The sequence below is a fragment of the Myotis yumanensis genome, unplaced genomic scaffold (genome assembly GCF_028538775.1).
Source record: "Myotis yumanensis isolate MYYU_CA2020_CCGP unplaced genomic scaffold, mMyoYum1.0.hap1 SCAF_4, whole genome shotgun sequence".
In the NCBI taxonomy this organism is placed as follows: Eukaryota; Metazoa; Chordata; class Mammalia; order Chiroptera; family Vespertilionidae; genus Myotis; species Myotis yumanensis.
The window spans coordinates 79,936,404-79,956,254 of NW_027223755.1; the positions used below are offsets into that span (position 1 = coordinate 79,936,404).

The window sequence follows — 19,851 nt, forward strand, 5'->3', positions numbered from 1 at the left end:
CTTTTGGTCACATGGTGTTTCAGGGGTGAGGGTGATGGGTCATCTGTTTTGCCTACTCGCTACTCTGTCCTTTTTTTCCTACCTGTCAAACACTGCTCCTACTCTCTGCCCCTCTAGGTCCCTGACCATGAAAGATTTTGTCCTATTCTCCATGTCTCTGCATTTCTTGGCTGCTTCTTTAGGTCACATTTTTGGTTATTGATTTAGTTAATTTGTTTTTGCTTTTTTTTTTTTTTTTAAAATATATTTTATTGATTTTCCACAGAGAGGGAGGGAGAGAGACAGAGAGTCAGAAACATCGATGAGAGAGAAACATCGACCAGCTGCCTCCTGCACATCCCCCAATGGGGATGTGCCCGCAACCCAGGCACATGCCCCCGACCGGAATCGAACCCGGGACCCTCCAGTCCGCAGGCCGACGCTCCATCCACTGAGCCAAACCGGCTTCGGCTGTTTTTGCTTTTTGTTCTTCTAGTTCTTCTGAATGATTTTTGAATACAGCAAGGCCCCACGAATGGCCAGTCTGAGGATTGTCCTGAGGAAGCTCTTATTATCAGGGGCTGTGGTATGTGAACTTATTAGCAGAGAAAACCCAGAAGTTTCTGGGAGGCATGGAGGAATTCATGGTGTAGAGGCTCCTGTTCTTGGGGTCCCTGGATGTTATAACTCTTGGGTGGGACTAGAGCTTCTTCCGCCCATACCTCTTCTAAGTGTGTGTGTGTGTTTTTTTAAGGAAATAATTTTTTTATATTTTTAAAATCATTTTTATTGAGAATATTACAGATGTCCCTCTTTTTCTCCCCCATTACCCCCCTCAACTGGTTCCTGTCCTGCTCCAGGCCTCCTACCACCCTATTGTCTGTGTTCATGGGTAATGCATATCTATAATAATAAAAGCGTAATATGCTAATTAGACTGGACAGCCGAATGACCTTCCGGACGTCATTCTGACGTCCTTCTGGACTAAGCCACAGTGGCAGGGGCTGAGGCAGAGGCAGTTAGGGGCCATCAGGCAGGCAGACAAGCAGTTAGGGGTGATCTGGCAGGCAGGCAGAGTGGTTAGGGGTGATCAGGCAGGCAGGCAGGCAGGCGAGTGGCTAGGAGCCAGTGGAACCGGATTGCGAGAGGAATGTCCAACTACTGGTTCAGGCCCGATCTCGTAGGGATCCCCATGGGATCGGGCCTAAACTGGCAGTCGTCATCCCCGAGGGGTCCCGGATTGCGAGAAGGCTGCAGGCCGGGCTGAGGGACCGCCACCCCCCTCACGAATTTTGTGCACGGGGCCTCTAGTATGCATATAAGATCTTTGGTTAATCTCTTCCCACCCCCACTTCTCTTCCCTCTGAGATTTATCAGTCTGCTCCATGTTTCCATGCCTCTGATTCTATTTTATTCATCAGTTTATTTTGTTCATTAGATTCCTTGTTTGTTTATTTTGATTTTTAGATTCAAATGTTGAATCTAAAATGTTCATTTTATTGTTCATTTTTTTTTCTTCTTCTTTCGTCTTCTTTCTTCTTCTTCTTCTTCCTTTAACATTTCGTGTATTACTGATTTGGTGGTGATGAACTCCTTTAGCTTTTTCTTGTCTGTGAAGCTCTTTATCTGACCTTCAATTCTACATGACAGCTTTGCTGGGTAGTGTAATCTTGGTTGTAGGTCCTTGCTATTCATCACTTTGAATATTTCTTGCCACTCCCTTTTGGCCTGCAATGTTTCTGTTGAGAAATCAGTTGATAGTCATATGGGCACTCCCTTGTAAGTAACTAACTGCTTTTCTCTTGCTGCTTTTAAGATTTTCTCACCCTGTCTGGTTTGGCTCAGTGGATAGAGCGTCGGCCTGCGGACTGAAAGGTCCCAGGTTCGATTCCAGTCAAGGGCATGTACCTTGGTTGTGGGCACATTCCCAGTGGGAGGTGTGCAGGAGGCAGCTAATCAATGTTTCTCTCTCATCGATGTTTCTAACTCTCTATTCCTCTCCCTTCCTCTCTGTAAAAAATCAATAAAATATGTTTAAAAAAAGAAGATTTTCTCTTTGTCTTTAACTTTTGGCATTTTAATTATGAGTTTTGGTGTGGGCCTCTTTGGATTCCTCTTGTTTGGGTTTCTCTGCATTTCCTGGACTTGTAAGTCTATTTCTTTCACCAGGTAGGGGAAGTTTTCTGTCATTATTTCTTTAAATAGGTTTTCAATACCTTGTTCTTCCATAATGTGAATGTTGGTATGCTTAAAGTTGACCCAGAGGCTCCTTACACTACCTTCATACTTTTGGATTCTTTTTGCTCTTCTGATTGGGTGTTTTTTGCTTCCTCGTATTCCAAATCCTTGATTTGATTCTGAGAATCCTCTACTTTATGTTGGATCCCTACAAATGATTCTTTATTTCAGTTAGTGTATGCTTAATTTCTGACTTGTCTTTATTTTTATCCTCACCTGAGGATATTTTTTTCCATTGATTTTTTTTTTAAGAGAGAGTGGAAGGGAGAGGGAGAGACAGAGAGAAACACTGATGTGAGAGAGACACATCGATTGGTTGCCTCCTGCATGCCCCCGACTAGGGCCGGGAGCCTGCAACCGAGGTACATGCCCTTGACCGGAATCAAACCTGGGACCCTTCAGTGCGCAGGCCAACACTCTATCCACTGAGCCAAACCAGCTCGGATCTTTTTTAATGTCTTTGACATTCTCACTAAGATCCTTGAAAGTCCCACTAAGTTCCTTGAAGCTCTCATTAAGTCCCTTGAAGCTCTCACTAAGATCCTTGAGTAATCTTACAACCATTGTCATGAACTCTATCCAATAACTTACTTGCTTCCTTTTCTTTCATTTGTAACATATGTTTTTGTCTCCGCATTTTGGCTGCTTCCCTGTGTTTGTTTCAATGTATTAGGTAGAGCTGTTATGTTTCTTGGAATTGGTAGAGTGGCTTTGTGTAATAGGTACAGGGCCCAGTGGCTGAGCCTTTCCAGTCATCAGAGCTGGGCATTCTAGGTGTGCCCCTGTGTGGGCTGTGTGTACGGTGTTATTGTAGTTGAGCCTTGATTGGCATCACTGGGAGGAATTGGCCTCCAGGCCGATAGGCTGTGAGGACCAGCCATCTACAGTAGAAGAGCTGCTATATAGGAGTTGCTCTCCTAGTTGCCCAGGACTCTGTTGGAACATAACCAAGCAGGTACTTAAGAAGTATTGGTTGAACATATGACCTCAATAAAATATTAACGACATCCAGCCAAGTCAGAGTTAGGCACCTTTTTAGGCTCTTCTCCCCATTTCAGAGGACTTTCTTCAGGCTGGCTCGGATGTTCCTGGTGTCTTCCTGAGGAACTGCCTGCCCTTTCTCTGGAGACTTGCAGTTGGGCAAGTGGTTGGTTTTAAATGATGGCTGTAAATTTTTTGACTGTTCTTCCATTGAAGGTGGGGGTCTTTGTCCCCTTCCTCTGGGATCTGGGTAGACTGCTTCAACTAGGAGAGAGTAGCATAAGTGAAACCATGTGACGTGCAAGGCAAGGTGTAAAAGGCAGTGCAGCTTCTGCCTTGTCCCTAGGACACTTGTTTGTTTGTTTTTTTAAATTAAATTTATTGAGGTGACATTGGTTAATAGGACCATATAGGTTTAGGACATTTGCTTTTGTAACCCCCAGCCACCATGTAAGAAATCCAACTGTTCTGAAGCCACCATGCTCTGAGGAACCCAGGCTACATGGAGAGGCACGTGCAGGTGCTCCCGGTGACAGGTCCAGTTGACAAGCCTTCAAGCCATCCCAGCCCAGGCTTCCATCATAGGAGTGAAGATGCTTCCTGATGACTTCAGCCAAGGCACCAAGTCAGCCTCGGCCATTTGAGTCTTCCTAGCTTGGTCCTCAGCATCATGGAACAAGCACTAGCCATCTCTGCTGGGTCCTGTCTAAATTCCTGACCTGCAGAATCTGTGTGTGTAATAAGTTTATGCCATTGAGTCTTGGGATGGTTTGTTATGCAATAGGAACTGGGACATCACTAATCCAGCTTACTGGCTTCTAATTCCTGGCCTCGGTTTATTGTCTCTCTCAGGAAGAGAAACTTTCCTGGGTTCTAATCTTTCTTTTTTCCTCTCCACGGAGAAGTACACTCAAGAGAGAAACCAGAAGAAAAGACGATTTCCTTGCAGAGAAGCACCACCTGTGCTTCGCTGTGTTCCACCTGCCTTGGAATTCCTGTCAGATTTCCACTGAGTCAGCACAATCTCTTTGGTTTATTTCCTAAGTTCACGGACTTTATTTCATATTTTGTTGTTCTAAAAACAATCACACGGGTTCTGCTTGGTGTGAGATTTGTCTGCTCACTGACACACTCAGCCTAACCCAGTGGTCGGCAAACTGCGGCTCTCGAGCCACATGCGGTTCTTTGGCCCCTTGAGCATGGCTCTTCCACAAAATACCGACTTCTGCACATGGGCCACAAAGTTTCAATCGCACTGTACATGCGCGCCCGCACGTGGTATTTTGTGGAAGAGCCACAGTCAAGGGGCCAAAGAGCCGCATGTGGCTCGCGAGCCGCAGTTTGCTGACCACTGGCCTGACCCAACTGACCTTGATAGGACAGAGCCAGACCTCAAGGCCCTCCCTTGCTCTGACATGGGCTGTCTCTACCAGTCATCGCTGACATTCTCTAGGAAGGGTCTCTAGACTCCCATTTAAAACCATGGCTCCTCAAGAAAAGCCTTGACCAACTTTTGCCACTTCCTGTGTACTAGTGGAAACTTGGTCCCCACCTTAGGAGGCACCCAGACCTTTGGGAAATCTACATACACTATGCCAAAAGCTACTAGCGGCTAAAGCCAGGGTTGTTTGTTGGGGCCCCACAGCCCCTGCCTGGGCACACAGGAGCAGAAGAGGTTAATGCTATGATCTGGAAGGCTGGAGGCTTGGGGGGCTCGTAGCTAAAGACCTCAGTGAGTACTGACTCTAATTGATGTGAATTAGTTTGGAGAGCCAGGAATTCTGGGAAGCAGACCAGGTGTACCTTCAGTCTTGGACAAATCTTGGTCCTACTACTTACGGATTGTGTAGCTTGGATAGGTCACTTTACCTCTCTGACTGCATAGCCACCTCCCAGATATTGTGAGGATTAAGTGAGGCAGTGCACCTAGCCCGGCGTCTGGCATCTAGAAAGTACTCCGAAAATGATAGCTATTGACCTTATTGCCCAAGACCTAAGCAGTTTGTTGTGGAGCATTTTCATAGCCAGGTCCTTAAAAAACTAGAGGATTCTTTGGAGTAACCTGGCATCTTGTCCATTATATGGTAACTAGCTGTTTACATTTCTCTTTGCTCCTATCTTGTGAGTTTTTTTAGGGCAGGGGTTATGTCTTAGTGCTCTAACTTCTAGGAAAGAAGAACATGTCGATAGCCCTTTACAGCCATGTGACCATGACTGATTGACAAAGAAATTAAAACCTAACCTGGTGATCACATTAAGGCACTTATTTAAATGCTCAAATGTGAGACCTAGCTAAGGCTAGTTTTCCAGTAATGGGGAGGAGAGAAGAGGCAGGATGGAGTGTGGGAAAGGAGGTAGAAGCTGTGGGGGATGGTAGAGGGAGAATTTGGGTTGGAGGTGCTTGGGTGGCAGTTATCAGGAGTTGCAACTGGCTTCTGTCCTTCACTGTGGGTATACAGGCATCCCTGTGGCATTTTCATGGTCTTTCAGAATTGTAAGACCCTTTTAAAGATGTGTGTCTCATCCAGAGAGAGAAACTACAATTGGTTTGCTAACAAAGCAAGTCAGGTGGCCTGGTACGTGCCATGGTAGATTGTTACAGTAAAGACCCCTACAAAACACACTTCCGGGTGTCTGCACTCTACAGTCCCTTATGGGCTTTGGACGTAGCCAGGGGACTGCCCAAAAGCAGAGTCTGAAGTGGGTAGGATATACAGATTTTTGTGGACTCAAAAAACACCATTGTTTCTGGGTGAAGCCCAGTGGGAAGCCTTGATGCAAATGTGTGTCCAAGGCCAGTGGAACAGTCCAGCTTGCTGGAAGAGTACAATTGTACAGAGGGATAAGTGGGGATAAAAAATATGGGCTAGGGCCAGGCAGTGTGTCAGGGTCTTAATTGTCCTTGTTCATTTTTCTGAGCCATCGGGGAACTTCCAGGGCAGGACAATAAATGATGTTCCAGGCCCGGCTTGTGTTGCTCAGTGGTTGAGCATCAACCCATGGACCAGGAGATCGCTGGTTTGATTCCTGGTCAGGGCACTTGCCCAGGTTGTGAGTGAGATTCCCCGCAGGAGGCAGCCAATCGATGATCCTCTCTCATCGATGTTTCTATCTCACTCTCCCTTTCTCTCTCTAAAATCAATAAAAACATTTAAAAAAACAAAAACAAACTCAATTAGGGAAACCCTATGACCAATCTGGGCAAGGGAGAATGAGGGCCTGACCAGGACCAGGGAGGGGAGAGAAGTAGGTGGATGTGAAGACACTGGAGGGAAAACTGATGGGATTTGGCAGCTGAGGGGAGGGGAAGTGAAGGGAGAAGCCAGAGATGATTGAGGTTGTCGATCTGTGTGACTGAGAAGTTGACGATAATGTTAATAGGAGTGAAAGGAACTGTGGCTTTGGGAGAAAGGAATGGATTCGCCCAGCCTGTGAAACACAGGGGGTGCATGTACTTCTGAAGCTCTGGAGAGAGGGCTGTGAGGATGTAGTTGTGAGCATCTCTACATCCCAGAAGAGAGCACAGGTGAGCAGATGGGATGAAAAGGAAACGGGAAAAGGCTGAGGTCACTGTAGTCGGTGCTACAAGGGAAGGTACCAGGTTAAGGCCCTATCATCTTCCACTAGATGCCCAGCTTCTTTCTAATCACCTCACTTTCCAGTCTTAAGTGGGTACCAAGGCTGTTCAGTACCCAGTGCTTTGTCTGAACTGGACACCATGGAGTCATACACATGCCACTGATATGCAAGACTCTGTGAACAGATGTTCAGAGCCTTTTCTGGAAGTTATTGAACCTTCCCCAGAAAAATGTACCTGCACCAGACCCTTGATGTGGCACAATTTTAAAGGGCTGGTCAGTTTGATATCCACTCTCAGGCCCAGGTAAAGTAACTGCTCTAGACCAGCGGTCAGCAAACTGCGGCTCGCGAGCCACATGCGGCTCTTTGGCCCCTTGACTGTGGCTCTTCCACAAAATACCACGTGCGGGCGCGCATGTACAGTGTGATTGAAATTTCGTGGTCCATGTGCAGAAGTCGGTGTTTTGTGGAAGAGCCACACTCGAGGGGCCAAAGAGCCGCCTGTGGCTCGCGAGCCGCAGTTTGCCGACCACTGGTCTAGACCATCTGTGTCCTTGTACAGCTGTGAAGAAAGGTTGAGAGTAAACGAGTCACTTGTTATCTCAGGCTGACCAGTTTCCTAGAGCTGGGCCTTCCCCATCTGCTCCCTGATGACTCTTATCAGTAATTATAAGAGTGCCACACTCTTGCCCTGGCTGTTGTGGCAAGGGGTTAGCAGTGGTTCTCAACCTTCTGGCCCTTTAAATTTAGTTCCTCATGTGACCCAACCATAAAATTATTTTTGTTGCTACTTCATAACTGTAATGTTGCTACTGTTATGAATCGTAATGTAAATATCTGATGTGCAGGATGGTCTTAGGCGACCCCTGTGAAAGGGTCGTCGACCGCCAAAGGGGTTGCGACCCACAGGTTGAGAACCGCTGGGTTAGAGCGTCGGCCTATGGACTGAAGGGTCTCTGGTTTGGTTCCTGTCAAAGGCTTGTACCTGAGTTGCAGACTTGATCCTCAACCCCAGTCAGCATGCATGTGGGAGACAACCAGTTGATGTGTCTCTCTCACATCGATGTTTCTCTTTGTCTCTCCCCCTCCCTTGCACTTTCTCTAAAAAGGAAAAAAAAAATCAATGGAAAAAATATCCTTGAGTGAGGATTAACCAAAAAAATAAAAAAGAGCGCCACACTCTTGAAATTACTTGCAACCCTGCCTCTGTTTTGTGGGATTAGATAGTCCAAAGGTGATGGAGAGGGGACAGGTGACAGTCGGGTGTCTGAGAACTGAGATGACTCTGGGTACTGCCCCAGTCAACTCCTGCTTGGCCAGTTGCCCCTGAACAGTTCACAATACAAATTTATTTAAGCATGTATTTATATAGAATGTAAGCACTCGGGGGTGTCCCCGCTGGCCTAATCGCTCAGACCCCAGACTCAGGATAGAGAGGGGTCAGGTGCAGTCTCAGGAGTCCGAAGTGAGTCCTCAGGAGGCAGCTTCTTGGCCAGAGGAGGGAAGCGTAGCCAGGGCAGAGCTCCGACTACAGAGAGGAGCCTGAGCGGGGTGTGGCTTCCAGGCCTGAGGTGGAGTCCTGGGAGTGGCTTGGCCCTGGGGCATGGCTTGCCTCTGAGGTGGTAATACCAAGCAGGGGCCTGCGCCTGCTGTCCGGGGTTCGAGGGACCCCTTTCCACTGGGGGCAGTGGGAAGGGAATAGAATCCATAGGCCAGGCCTCCTACACGTAAGCGTTTTTCCCGTATTTGCCGAAGCTGATGTCGTCTTCATACGAGGTTGCTGTGGGGCGCACATGGGCAGCGGGGCCAGTGGACTGCACTGTGGAGGCCTTGTAGGGCAGCCGGGTGCTGGCGAGGGAGGGGCCGGTCAGAAGGAGGTGCAACCCTCGCTGTGTGTCCCCCCCACCCCCCCGCAGCTCATCCTCCCTTACTTGGTGGTGTGGTCCTCTTCCGCAGCACAGCAGCAGCTGGAGCAGAGGCAAACACCACCCAGGATAGTCAGCAGGGAGGCGCTCCAGCCCAGGTAGAGCGCAGGGCCCAGCTCATACCTGGGGACAAAACAACGCAAGGGGTGCTAGATCCGGGACATGTCCAAGTTCCACCCCCAGGGTGGGGCTCCCACACTCACTTGGTTCCGGGATACAAGGGGTCAAAGAAGTCCCGGGTGATGTTGGAGGCATACCAGGTGATGGCCACCATCCCGCAGCAACCTAGCGTAGGGAGAGAACTGCACTGGAGCCCTAGGCCCCTAGGGAACTAGGGGGAGGGCCAAGCAGGAGCAGCCTAGAGAGTAGGCTGTGGGGTTATCAAGTCCAAGAGCAAATTTCATTCCCTCCCTTTCTTCCCTCTCCCCAGCTCATGACCTTTCTAGGGCCAATTGTGAACCCAAGACCCAACCCATACTCTGCTCCTCAGCCAGCCCTTGTCCCCCTCTTCATCCCTGGCCAGCTTTGTTCTTCCCTGCCCTCCAGCGCCTTGATCATTTAGTGTCCTCACTTGGACTATGCCCCATCCTTCCTAGAAGGCCCAGCTAGCCCTGTCTGCCCTGACACCTGTGTCCTTTAACCTCCCAAAGCCCTCAGAGCATCGGTTCTCAACCTGTGGGTCTCGACCCCTTTGGCCGTCAAACGACCCTTTCACAGGGGTCGCCTAAGACCATCCTGCATATCGGTATTTACATTACGATTCATAACAGTAGCAACATGACAGTTATGAAATAGCAACGAAAATAATTTTATGGTTGGGTCACAACATGAGGAACTGTATTTAAAGGGCCAGAAGGTTGAGAACCACTGCCTCAGAGCCTGTGACGTGCCTCTGCCACTCAGGGAAAGCCTGAAGCCAGTGGGCTACAGGACCAGCCTTGCCACTCGCTAGGGGCTTGTCTTCCAGTAGGTCTCCTGACCTTTCTGAGCCCATTTCCACATCTGGAGTTCAGGACGAGACCCTCCTTCCCTCACAGGCTTATGAAGTGATGTGTGTAGGTATGCTTTACAAACCAAAAGGGAGATCCAGTTTCTGTGCACTGTGTGTGTGTGGACACACATACCCTGACTCTGATCTTCCCTGTGTGTGTGTGTGTGGACACATACCCTGACTCTGATCTTCCCAGCCAGGCTGTAAGCTTGGGAGGGCAGACCCTCACTTTTCCCTTTGGAATCTCTCCCCACCTCGCCTCTGCCTAGCTCCTGTGGGGGCTCAAGAAACATTGCTAATGGACTGATTTGTAGCCAAGGGATTGGGTGAGTGCAGGTGACGCTGAGGTGAGCAAGGAGAGAGAGAAGAGCTTAGCCTGGGAGGGCCGGTGTCAATGCAGAGGGGAAGGAGTGGGAGCTGGAGAAGACAGAGACTCCTGGGGTCTGTTGCGAGGACTACTCCCAACCCCCCACCACAGCGCAGGGCCCACCCATCACCCTCCCTCAATTACCAGCCAGGATGTATAGGGCCCCGGCAGTGGCCGCCAGCTTGGCTTTCCTGGAGAGCACCAAGGTCCCAATGTTTGTGCAGCGCAGTCCCAACATGCCCAAGAAGAGGCCCAGGAAGCCCAGGAGGATGGCGGTGATCATGAGTGCCCGGCAGGCCTGGATGTACCCTGGGGAGGTGGGTGACAGCATGGGTCCCTGAGCCAGCCGCTGCCCCTCCATCTCCTCTCCCCTCAGTGACAGCCAGCCCCTTACAGCCCCTGCTCAGGCCTCAGTCCCTAGAAGTCCTCAAATCCTCTTCTTCACCTTGGGGTCCATCCAGCCTATAGGCTGAGGGGTCACACCCCCTCCTTCCCAGCTCACCTCAGTCCCAAGGAGTCTCAGCCCCTCCTGCCCTGCCACCTGCACCAGTGCACGTCCCCTGTACCTCCACCTCCACCTCCGTATAGGGCTGCTCAGCACTACTGACTTGGCTGGATGATGCTTTGTTCTGGGGGGCCATCCTGCGCATTATAGGATGTATAGCAGCATCCTTGGCTTCCACCACTAGATGTCAGTAGTCTCCTCAAGGGGGACAATTAAATTTGTAGGCTGTCAAATGACCCCTGGGGGGCAAAATCGCCTAGTTGAGAACACTATTCTGCTACATCACCACCACTCTCTGCTGTGCATAGCGGAAACCACCTGTGTAACCCCAGCCCCTTCCCACACCTGCCTCTCTCCAGGTCCCACCTCGTACCTAGCACAGTGCCAGCTATCCTGACCTGAGCTTCTTCCTTGAGTGATCAGTAGGGGGCAGCAGTGGCCTATGGGTCTCTGGGTCCAGGACAGTTTCTAATCTGGGAGGTGGGATACCTGGGCCCAGGACCAAGCCAAGTCAGTTTTGCACATGTGCTTTAGTGCCTCAGTTTCCCCTTTCTCAAAGCTGAAGGAAATGGCTGGCTTCCTTCCTGGTTCCCCTTCCCCCCTCCCTGACTTTGATAGTTGCCAAGCACCCAAGGACCTTGCACTCCTTTCCCAGGTGGGGCAGTGCCATCAGTGCTGAAGGGGAAAGGCTGGGTCCCTGCCAAGAGGATGTTTAGTGGCGTGGAGCTGCGGGGAGGGAGGAGGGACAAAGTTCTCTGGGAGGATTTTCTCACTCCCAGCCATTCCCTCTGGAGTTCCCACCCTCTTCACCTACCCCATACCCTATTCCCTCCCACCCGTCCATCTACCCACCTCCACCTGGGCAGACCAGCTCTGGTAGACAAAGGGTAGATTATTAAAGGGCCTGTGAGAACATGGGCTGGAAGGCTGCAGGCTAGGGGTGCACAGCTTGGAGGTGACTAAATGGCAGGACCCCTCTCAGGACTAGAACCAGCCTTGGAGGTCAGCCAGCTCTGGACTCAAACACAAGTCAGGATTCCAACCTGTGTGCCTCGGGGTACACTAATGCTTATGCCTGCAGTTTCCCCAGTTCTCTAAAAATAGGATACTAACACCCCCAACAGCAGAACTATTGTAAACAGTGAAGTACCCAGCACCACACCCGGAACCAAGATGCCCCTCTGCATGGGCAGCTGCACTCTGCCCTTCCCCCAAGCCCACTCTTGCCTCTTCATCTCTCATGCACACGCATGCTTTCTCTCAGGTCAGGAGCAGCAGTTCAAGGGCAGGCTCACAGCAAAGGCCCTTCCTCACGGTGTGGTTGGGAGGTATGTGAGGTGGGATGACCAGGGCTGCTGAGCTGGCTGCCTCCCGTGTCCCTTCTGGCCACTCAGCATTCTAGGCTTCTGGCCCAGTTCATACTAGCTTTTATAGTTTTTTGGGGGGGGGCGGGGGGAGATGGGGGCACTTGCCTTGTTAAGTCCTAGAGAAAGTGATGAAAGGATGAAGCCTCTGCAACTGCTCTGGGAGATTCTGGAAACAGTGGGGACACAAGAGACCCACCTGGACCCCCTAACTGCTCAGAGCATCTCTGACATTCCTGGGGGATTTGGTGTGGCCCTGCTCTAACCCAGTGTTGGCCTCTGTTCCTTCCCCTGCCTCCGGCACCTGCAGGAGGGGACCTGGAAGAGTGAGAAGGCTCCGGGAGAACCCAGTGAGGCTTTGGGAATGGCACTACAGAGGGTTTCTGGTCATGATCCCCTCTTGGTTTTTGGTATGGGGCTGACTGAAGGGAGACTCCCCTAGGGAATAATGGGGGGCTATTCATAGGGTGAGCAGGAAACAGGAAGATGCTACAGCTACCAGGGAGAATCTTTCTCGGCCAAAAGAGCTGTAGGCTCTAGCTCACCAAGAACTGAAAAAATATACCCCCAGGAACCTCGAACACACATGCACACCCTCTCACCTGCTCACATTAGACCAGGGGTCCTCAAACTACGGCCCGCGGGCCACATGCAAATACAAATATTGTATTTGTTCCCGTTTTGTTTTTTTACTTCAAAGTAAGATATGTGCAGTGTGCATAGGAATTTGTTCATAGGTTTTTTTAAAACTATAGTCCGGCCCTCCAACGGTCTGAGGGACAGTGAACTGGCCCCCTGTTTAAAAAGTTTGAGGACCCCTGCCTTAGACACTCAGGACTCCTTAAAACAGTCCTTTCCCATTCGCCACGGTGTTGGCGTCTCCGTGGGAGCCTATGAGGCTACGGAGATCGTCTCAACTCCCAAGAATCCAAGATGGGGCCTCCTCTTCACCCCACAAACCCCAGCACTCCCAACCCAACACTAACATGCTAACATTGTTTGAGTGCATACAGATGCTAACATCATGTTAACATTTTTCACCTTTTATTTCTTAAAGTCCCCACAACTATTAGGATTCTAATTTTACAGATGGGTCAAATAAAGCTCATTTTACCACCTGTGCAAGGCACAGAGCTAGGACACAGCAGGCGCTGGCCTGGCCGTCTAATCCTGGTGCCTGCACTTGTCACCACTGAGACCGAGTGGCACATGAGGGCAGGGGGCCACATGTGACCAGGTCACCGCTGCAGTTCTAGACAGGCAGCTACCCCCAGCAATCCCTCTGCAGGAGCCCTTCTGAGCTTGGTCAGGCCTCTCTCATCTGTACGGCACCCAAGGCCAGACCCAGGCAGCACCCAAACTCCCAGAGCTCTCTCCAACCTCCCACTCTCCCTCTGCTCCCTTCACCCTCCACCTTGTACCGGAGAGGGCCAGCATGGACGGGAACTCCCAGCAGTTGTGGACTCCCAAGGAGTCGGTTGCGCAGCTGTACCAGAGGTTCTCGAAGATGGTGTTGGTGGTGATGACATTCCCATGCACAGTGGACACTCTCCAGTAGCTGTTTGGCAAAGTCACACCCAGCATCAGCAGTCCCACAGCTGCCGTGAAGAAGCCAAAAGTCTCCACAGCCACTGACATGGTGGGACGCAGGCCCTGAGGGGCACCTGTGGCCCCAGAGGGATAAGGGCTGAGCCCCAGGGGACCTTGACGGGCGTCGGCTAGGGAGAGGTGTTAGGGCAGGGTGGGAAGAGAGAGAGGGGAAGGGCGGAAGGCCAGCGGCAGCCTCGGCCTCAGGTCTGTCTCCAGATTTCTGCCTTCCTTCTCTCTTTCTGGGTTTCTGCTTCCCTGCAGGCCAGCAGCCAGAAGAATGAGCCAAGAGCCCGTGGCAGATGTTGATGAGATGTAAGGAATAAACGAAACGGGCCAAAAGTCCACTGCCTCTGGCTGCCCTGGGTTCCCCGCCCCACAGGGTGTGGGGGGGGACTTACCGGGGAGTGACTAACGGATGCAGCCAAGGAGGGGCCCCCACGGGAGGCATTGGGAGCCAAGGGGAAGCGTGTCTCTGACTCAGCTTTCATCAGGGGCCAGAGAATGGAATAAGAGGGACAAGAAGAGACAGAGACAGTGACCACGGACAGGCACGGCAGCCTTCAACAGGGAAAGAACAGGGAGCAAAGGCACTACCTGTTGCTGTTGGTGAGAACAATTCAGGAAACTGGAAGACCTAAGGGTTGGGGCATTGAGTCTTCCAGGAAGATTAAGGTTGAAGAAGGGAACAGGGTCTGTGGGGGAAACCAATGGCTCTCGAGTCCAACCAACCTAGATTTGCACCAGATCCCATCATTTACCAAAGTGACACAGAATAAAGTTGGAGCCCCATGGGTTTACTTCTGCTTCTGTGAACTAAAGCTCCTCCTCCTCTACAATCTCATAGGTTGTAGTAAGAATTGTGACCACAGATCCAAGCTGCCCACACGTATGAATTACTCGATACTTGACTGTCCTGGGTTTCGGTCCTACAGACCCAGCGTGAAGCCATCAGAGGTTGCTTTCCTGCAAACTTCAACTTCCTGAATTTGATTTCTCCCATTTGGTGGGTTGGTCTTTGACCCTCAGCAACAAGCTTGATCTTGCTGCCAACGGTCCCAGAGCGGGGATGAATCTCAGGCTTAGGTGATCCCATGGCTAATCTACGCAGCTCATTGTTATCAGAACTGTCACCAGCTCTGCTAATTATGATGGATTAGAAACCTCTGGGTTCCCACCCCAAGCTGAGCACCTGTCCTGGTGTAGCCAGTCTCATTTCCTGCTTCAAGGCCACAGCAGGGCAGCCCTGTTCTCTTCTGGCAAGTGTGCTGGGGCTCAGTCTCCAAGGGGCTGACCCTACTACACCCAGGCAATCGCACAACACATCGCTGAACCAAAGTGTAAGCTCCCATTCCCCTCCTCCCCACCTCAGGCGGCTCTGTGCTCCCCGCTCCCCGCAGGGGCCTCCTCCCCAATCGATCCCCCAGCTGGGCTGGCTTGGCTGTGGAATGAGAGGTATGCAGTGAAGCAAGACAGGCCCAAGCTGAGCCTGGCACAAGGTGGGTGTGGGGCAAAGCAGGCTGGGTGGGGACTGGGTCCCCACCTTCCACTCGGAGGCTACAACTGGGGTGTCCTGGGTTCCAAACCTCTTTTAAAATTCCTGCCAACTCCATGCCAAATGCCTGTTTCCTCCCCACCATCTCCCTCCCCGCCCCCAACATCACCCCCTCTCCTAAGGAGGCTAGGGTAGGAGGAAGGGGAGGAAGCAGGAAGACAAAGGGAGGGGAAGGGCGGAGGTTTTGGAGGAAACTGAGTGGGGGGGCCCCCTGGTGTGGAAAACTCCACGTGCTAAAAGGCAGCTGAGTGGGTCAGAGGAGACAGGAGACATAAATCCAAACCTGTCCCACCTCCTGTCACTTTCTCTCAGGATCCGAGGGCTGTGTGGAGGCCACGTGGCTTTGGTGGGGTTGAGGGAGGAAGGGCGTGGGATCTGGGCAGCTCTGCAAACAAAGGAGAACCCGAGAACCCTATACCAGCACGGAGGTAATAGAAGAACAAAGCGCAGGAAAGGAGCACGTGTTACCCCAACTTCTGGGCCCAAGGGAACCTGCCCTTTTTTCAACACAGACACAGAAGTTCGCAAGTCAAAGCCCAATTTTATTTACACTCATCCTAAAGCACACGATCTGGGGCTAGAGGACAGATCTTGGGGAGAGGAGGTTGAGGCCACAGAGGACAGCGACAGGGTGCAGGAGAAGACAGGGACGCAGCGAGAACGGATGGGCCCTCTCTGAGTGATCTCCATGGGCTCCCATGTATCCCTGGGCAGAGGCAGAGGTGCAGTCTCATTCAGGATTTGGACTTGGATACAGCAAGTCCGATGAGTCCAGCCAGTCCCGCCACACCCAGGGCCATGCCTCCAACAATGGCCATGCCCACCAGTCCATCTGGGGAGAAGAAAAGGGAAATTGTCAGGAGCTGAGCCCCCGCCCACTAGGACCCTGGCTACTATCTTCTTCCTGCCCACTGCTCCTCAACAGCTGTGCCTCTCCACCTGGATGCATGGGGTGAGGGACTCCAAGGGTTGGACAAAGGCTTCTGGGGTTTTGAGGAGGAATTGCTGGGAGGGGAAGTCATTTAAAGAGCGATCAGAGGGCCCAGGCATGGGGTGGGGAGAGAGAAAGAGGACTACACTAATAGTTAGAAGGACCTAGGGATAATGAGGGCCAGCGAGATAGGAGAGTCGAGAGTGGAGAAAGCAGAGGGGAAGGCGTTCACCTTTCTTCATGGCCTTGTCAATGAGCCGTTCCAGTTCTTTGGCCTGGTTGTTCTGGGGTTCTGTCTGCAGCAGCCCTCGCACATACTTTAGGGCCTTTTCATATTCCTACACTCGGAAAACACACATACACCCTCAGTATTTCAGCACTCCTGCCCATCAGAGGGGCCTTCCCTTCACTTGCCCTGGGGGCTCCTCCTTCTACCTCCACCCCCTTCCCTCACTCCAGCCCCACCCAATGGAGTAGAGTCCACAAACAACCCCAACTGTGTGGGGATGATAAGCTAGGGGAGATAACAACCCAAGGCCCGGGGCTGCACCCCAATCCTGACGTCACCTTTTCCCCACACCCTCAGCACCCTGATCCTCTGTCTCTCACCTTCCTCAGCATCCTGACCTGCTGTCACGTTGCACCTCTGTACCTGATACCACCCCCTGCCTACTGCCCTCTCTCGGCTCTACCTTGAAGAGAAAGGAGAGAGTGGGCTATGGCCCATCCAAGTAGGATGGAGTGGAAAGGGAGCTCTCTGCCTTACCTTGAGCCGGTAGTTCCCCACAGCCAGGTAGAAGACATAATCCCGCTGCTCCTCTTTGCTCCCTTTGAGCAATAGCTCTGGGGAGGAGGGAAGAGGAAAGGATGAAAACCACTTCTCCCTTTTCCTAGTACTTGTGTCTGAGACCCTTTCTACTCTCTGACTCCTATACAATCCTGGGGAAAAGTCCTGAGCCGCTGTTTCAGCTCAAGTCACATTTGGTTTCTAGTCAGACCCATGGGCAGCATGAACCCAGGTTGATCACCCTAGTGATCAACACTGGTACCAATACTACGGTCAGTCCTGGTTCATCCAAGTAAACTGAAAGGAAATCAAGGCACTGGAGAAGCCAAGAGGCATCTCTACTCAGTTTTGACATCTGTTGTTTCAACTACAGTTTCTAGTTGCCCAAATAAGTGTTAAAAATAAGTTTGTACTCCCCACCCCACCCCCCTTTTAAAAAATCAGCTGAAAACTCACCTTCAATTAGCCTTTTCTGAATACCACCACCTGACTCTTAATTCAGTGACTTCCCAGAGGCTTATGTGTTCAATTGTACTCTAAGCACTAGAATTTGTTGCTAAGTAGTTTTGTGGGTGTTGATAAATCTTCCCAAGTGTTTGTACTATCTCCTCAACTAGACTGGTAACCTCTTAGAGACCACTTCTTCTACAGCTGTGCCCTGTTGTAGAGGAAACCTTAAAAAAATCTGAATTGGCAAATCAGACAAATGTAGGGTAAGATTATTTGCACTAAGAATTTTTATAGATTTATAATAGGCATTCTTTGCTAGTACACTGACTGTTTTCTTATTTACAATTACTTGACCAAGACAGAGGGAGTTCAAAGAAATTTAAAGGTCAAATACTGTGGTCTCTGACAAATGGTGACCCATCCCAAAACAATGGGAAATAAGATTCCAATCAAAAAAGCATCATTTGCTCACAGGTTTTTGGGACTGTCTTCCATGCCAACCTCACAAAAGGTTTCAACAGCTGCTGAATAAGCGACATGGTGGGGGGCAAAGAGCACAGGACTGAGACACGGGAGACAAGAGCCTCTAGTCCTAACTCAGCCATTAATAGCTGTAGGACTTCAGACAAGTCACTTTCTTTATGGTTAGATTACCAGATCACCAAAGTCCTGTGGAAACTGACATGGTCTGACTGTTTGGCAAAACAATGAGGTGTTAATTAGCCCAAAGTACACTGGAAGCCAGGCTAATGTGTATAGTCCTTTGTTACAGTGAGTTTACTGTAAAATAACTGTTAGGTGTCTGTAATACAGGGTCCCATGTTGAGAAAGAATCCCACCACTTGAGATGGAGGGAGGGAATGACCAATGGCAGGAGAGAGGGGAAGACCCTGATTGCAGTTGGGAAGGGGAGTAGGGTAGCCTGGCACCTCACCCTCCAGCAGTGCAATGCCTTTACGGATGTCATCGTTGTACTTGCTTCGCACCAAGCACCAGGCATACTCAAACTGCGTGCTCTTGGACACCGAGCCTGCTGCCTGCTCAGACTGAAATTTCTTTTCAAACTTCTGCCATAGGAGAGGAGAGGAGTCATTTAGAAACGAAGAGGGCAAACCATTCTCTATCAGGGCCCTGTGTCCATTTCCCAGTTACACTCCATCTTTCCCAGTCTCTGCCATATTTCCCTTGCGGGTCTTCATACCTGGCCCCACAAGTTCTATCTCCATCTCTGGGACCCAGGCTTTCAGTTTCTTGTGGGCGGCATGTCTCTGGACAGTCTCCCACCCCCCCATCCACCCCACCCTACCCCACCCCCATCCCCGCTCCCTCCCCCTACTGGTACTAAGTGGAGATGCCACCTGGTGGCGGTTCCAGGCACCGCTCCCGGAGCAACTGACCCTGAGTGGCTAAACAGTAAACATGCTGTTAACAACAGTCAGAACTGCTCAGCAGCCCACACAGTCCCTCGTCGGAGACTGCTTCCCCCATCCCGTCCCGCTTTGCCGAGTCTGGACTTTTTCTTATCTGCAAAACGGGAACAAGATGCTGCCTACCTCTCATAACTCAAAGATTGAGATATCGCCTGCGATGTACTTAGCACCGTGCCAGATACAGTAACATATGAAACTTTATGGTGGTCGCCACCGAGGGAGCACTCTAAACCAGGTTAGGACTCTGACCTAACTGTTGCACGCACCCAGAACCCATCAGTCTTTCCAAGCCAGACTCCAGGCCTTAAGTCTGAGGCGTTGTGGCGTAAGAAACTACAAGTCCCATTAGTCTCTGGGGCAAAATGGAACATCTCGGCAGGAGACGGACGCTGCAAAGGCTGCCGGGAGTAGTAGTTCAGCGTCACTAGGGAAGGCTGATGATGAGAAAAGGGTTTGGCCCCTATCCGATTCTTCTCAGGACCCGCCCGCCCGAACCTTTCCTCTCCCTCCCTCTGGGCCAGGCCTCACCAGCAGGTCGTCCACAGACACCAGCTCGTTTAGCACGGCCTCCATGGCCGCCGGCCCCGCAATCCTCACACCTCAGACGTTACTGTGCCACCAACTCCATGGCCCACTGGCAGGAGGGGAGAACAACTTCCGGCGCTCAGCGGAAAAGGGCCGCCTCCCCTACGCAGAGCCAATCGCTTCACTTAGCCGACGCAAGCCCGCCCTCCGCCGGCGAGCGGAGCCCCGCCCCTTCCTCCCTGCACAGTGGGCGTGCCGATGGCGTAATTCCTTCCCTCAGAGGGTTCCCACAGTCACTCCCACCCGTAGCGGGCTGCTTACAATGCCACTCCCGGCCTTCCTGGGTGCCCTGCATGTGCCGTCCTCCAAATAGCACAGAGGGAGGTGGAGAACCGGGCATGGACCACATAATTTTAGGGACCCGCCTAACCCTACCCGTCTCACCCTCCAACTTAAGATGAGCTATAGGGCCCTCCCAGAAACCTGGGAACCTGAAAGCTATGTGACTTTTCAGTGCCTGGAAGAAAAATAGAATTACCAGCCCTACCTGGTTTGGTCAGTGGATAGAGTGTTGGCCTGAGGACTGAATGGTCCCAGGTTCGATTCCAGTCAAGGGGACATGCTTGGGTTGTGGGCTCAATCCCCAGTAGGGGGCAT

The 19,851-nt window shown here is 51.2% G+C and overlaps 2 protein-coding genes across 2 annotated transcripts; both read right to left on the reverse strand.

The window, feature by feature from the left end:
• Nucleotides 1-8,106: 8,106 nt before the first annotated feature.
• CLDN15 (claudin 15) lies at nt 8,107-13,856 on the reverse strand. Its single transcript, XM_070412723.1, has 5 exons — nt 13,351-13,856; nt 10,205-10,369; nt 8,906-8,987; nt 8,709-8,825; nt 8,107-8,625 (listed from the first exon to the last, which is right to left on the reverse strand). The coding sequence occupies exons 1-5, from the start codon at nt 13,565-13,567 to the stop codon at nt 8,499-8,501; spliced, it is 708 nt and encodes a 235-aa protein (XP_070268824.1). The 5' UTR covers nt 13,568-13,856; the 3' UTR covers nt 8,107-8,498.
• Nucleotides 13,857-15,592: 1,736 nt separating this feature from the next.
• On the reverse strand, nt 15,593-19,335 carry FIS1 (fission, mitochondrial 1). The gene is made up of 5 exons (XM_070412724.1): nt 19,198-19,335; nt 18,174-18,306; nt 16,769-16,845; nt 16,235-16,340; nt 15,593-15,903 (listed from the first exon to the last, which is right to left on the reverse strand). Exons 1-5 carry the CDS (start codon nt 19,240-19,242, stop codon nt 15,806-15,808), a joined length of 459 nt encoding a protein of 152 aa, XP_070268825.1. The 5' UTR covers nt 19,243-19,335; the 3' UTR covers nt 15,593-15,805.
• Nucleotides 19,336-19,851: the final 516 nt, after the last annotated feature.

Excerpts from the sequence above, each read along its gene's own strand:
- CLDN15 (XM_070412723.1), bottom strand. The coding sequence starts at position 13,567 with ATGTCAGTGGCTGTGGAGACTTTTGGCTTCTTCACGGCAGCTGTGGGA. Across the intron at positions 10,370-13,350 it reads GTCCATGCTGGCCCTCTCCG|GGTACATCCAGGCCTGCCGG; the intron begins GTACAAGGTGGA and ends CCACCTCCCCAG. Across the intron at positions 8,988-10,204 it reads GGCCCTATACATCCTGGCTG|GTTGCTGCGGGATGGTGGCC; the intron begins GTAATTGAGGGA and ends TCCCTACGCTAG.
- FIS1 (XM_070412724.1), bottom strand. The coding sequence starts at position 19,242 with ATGGAGGCCGTGCTAAACGAGCTGGTGTCTGTGGACGACCTGCTG. Across the intron at positions 18,307-19,197 it reads TGTCTGTGGACGACCTGCTG|AAGTTTGAAAAGAAATTTCA; the intron begins GTGAGGCCTGGC and ends CTCCTATGGCAG. Across the intron at positions 16,341-16,768 it reads TGGGGAACTACCGGCTCAAG|GAATATGAAAAGGCCCTAAA; the intron begins GTAAGGCAGAGA and ends TTCCGAGTGTAG.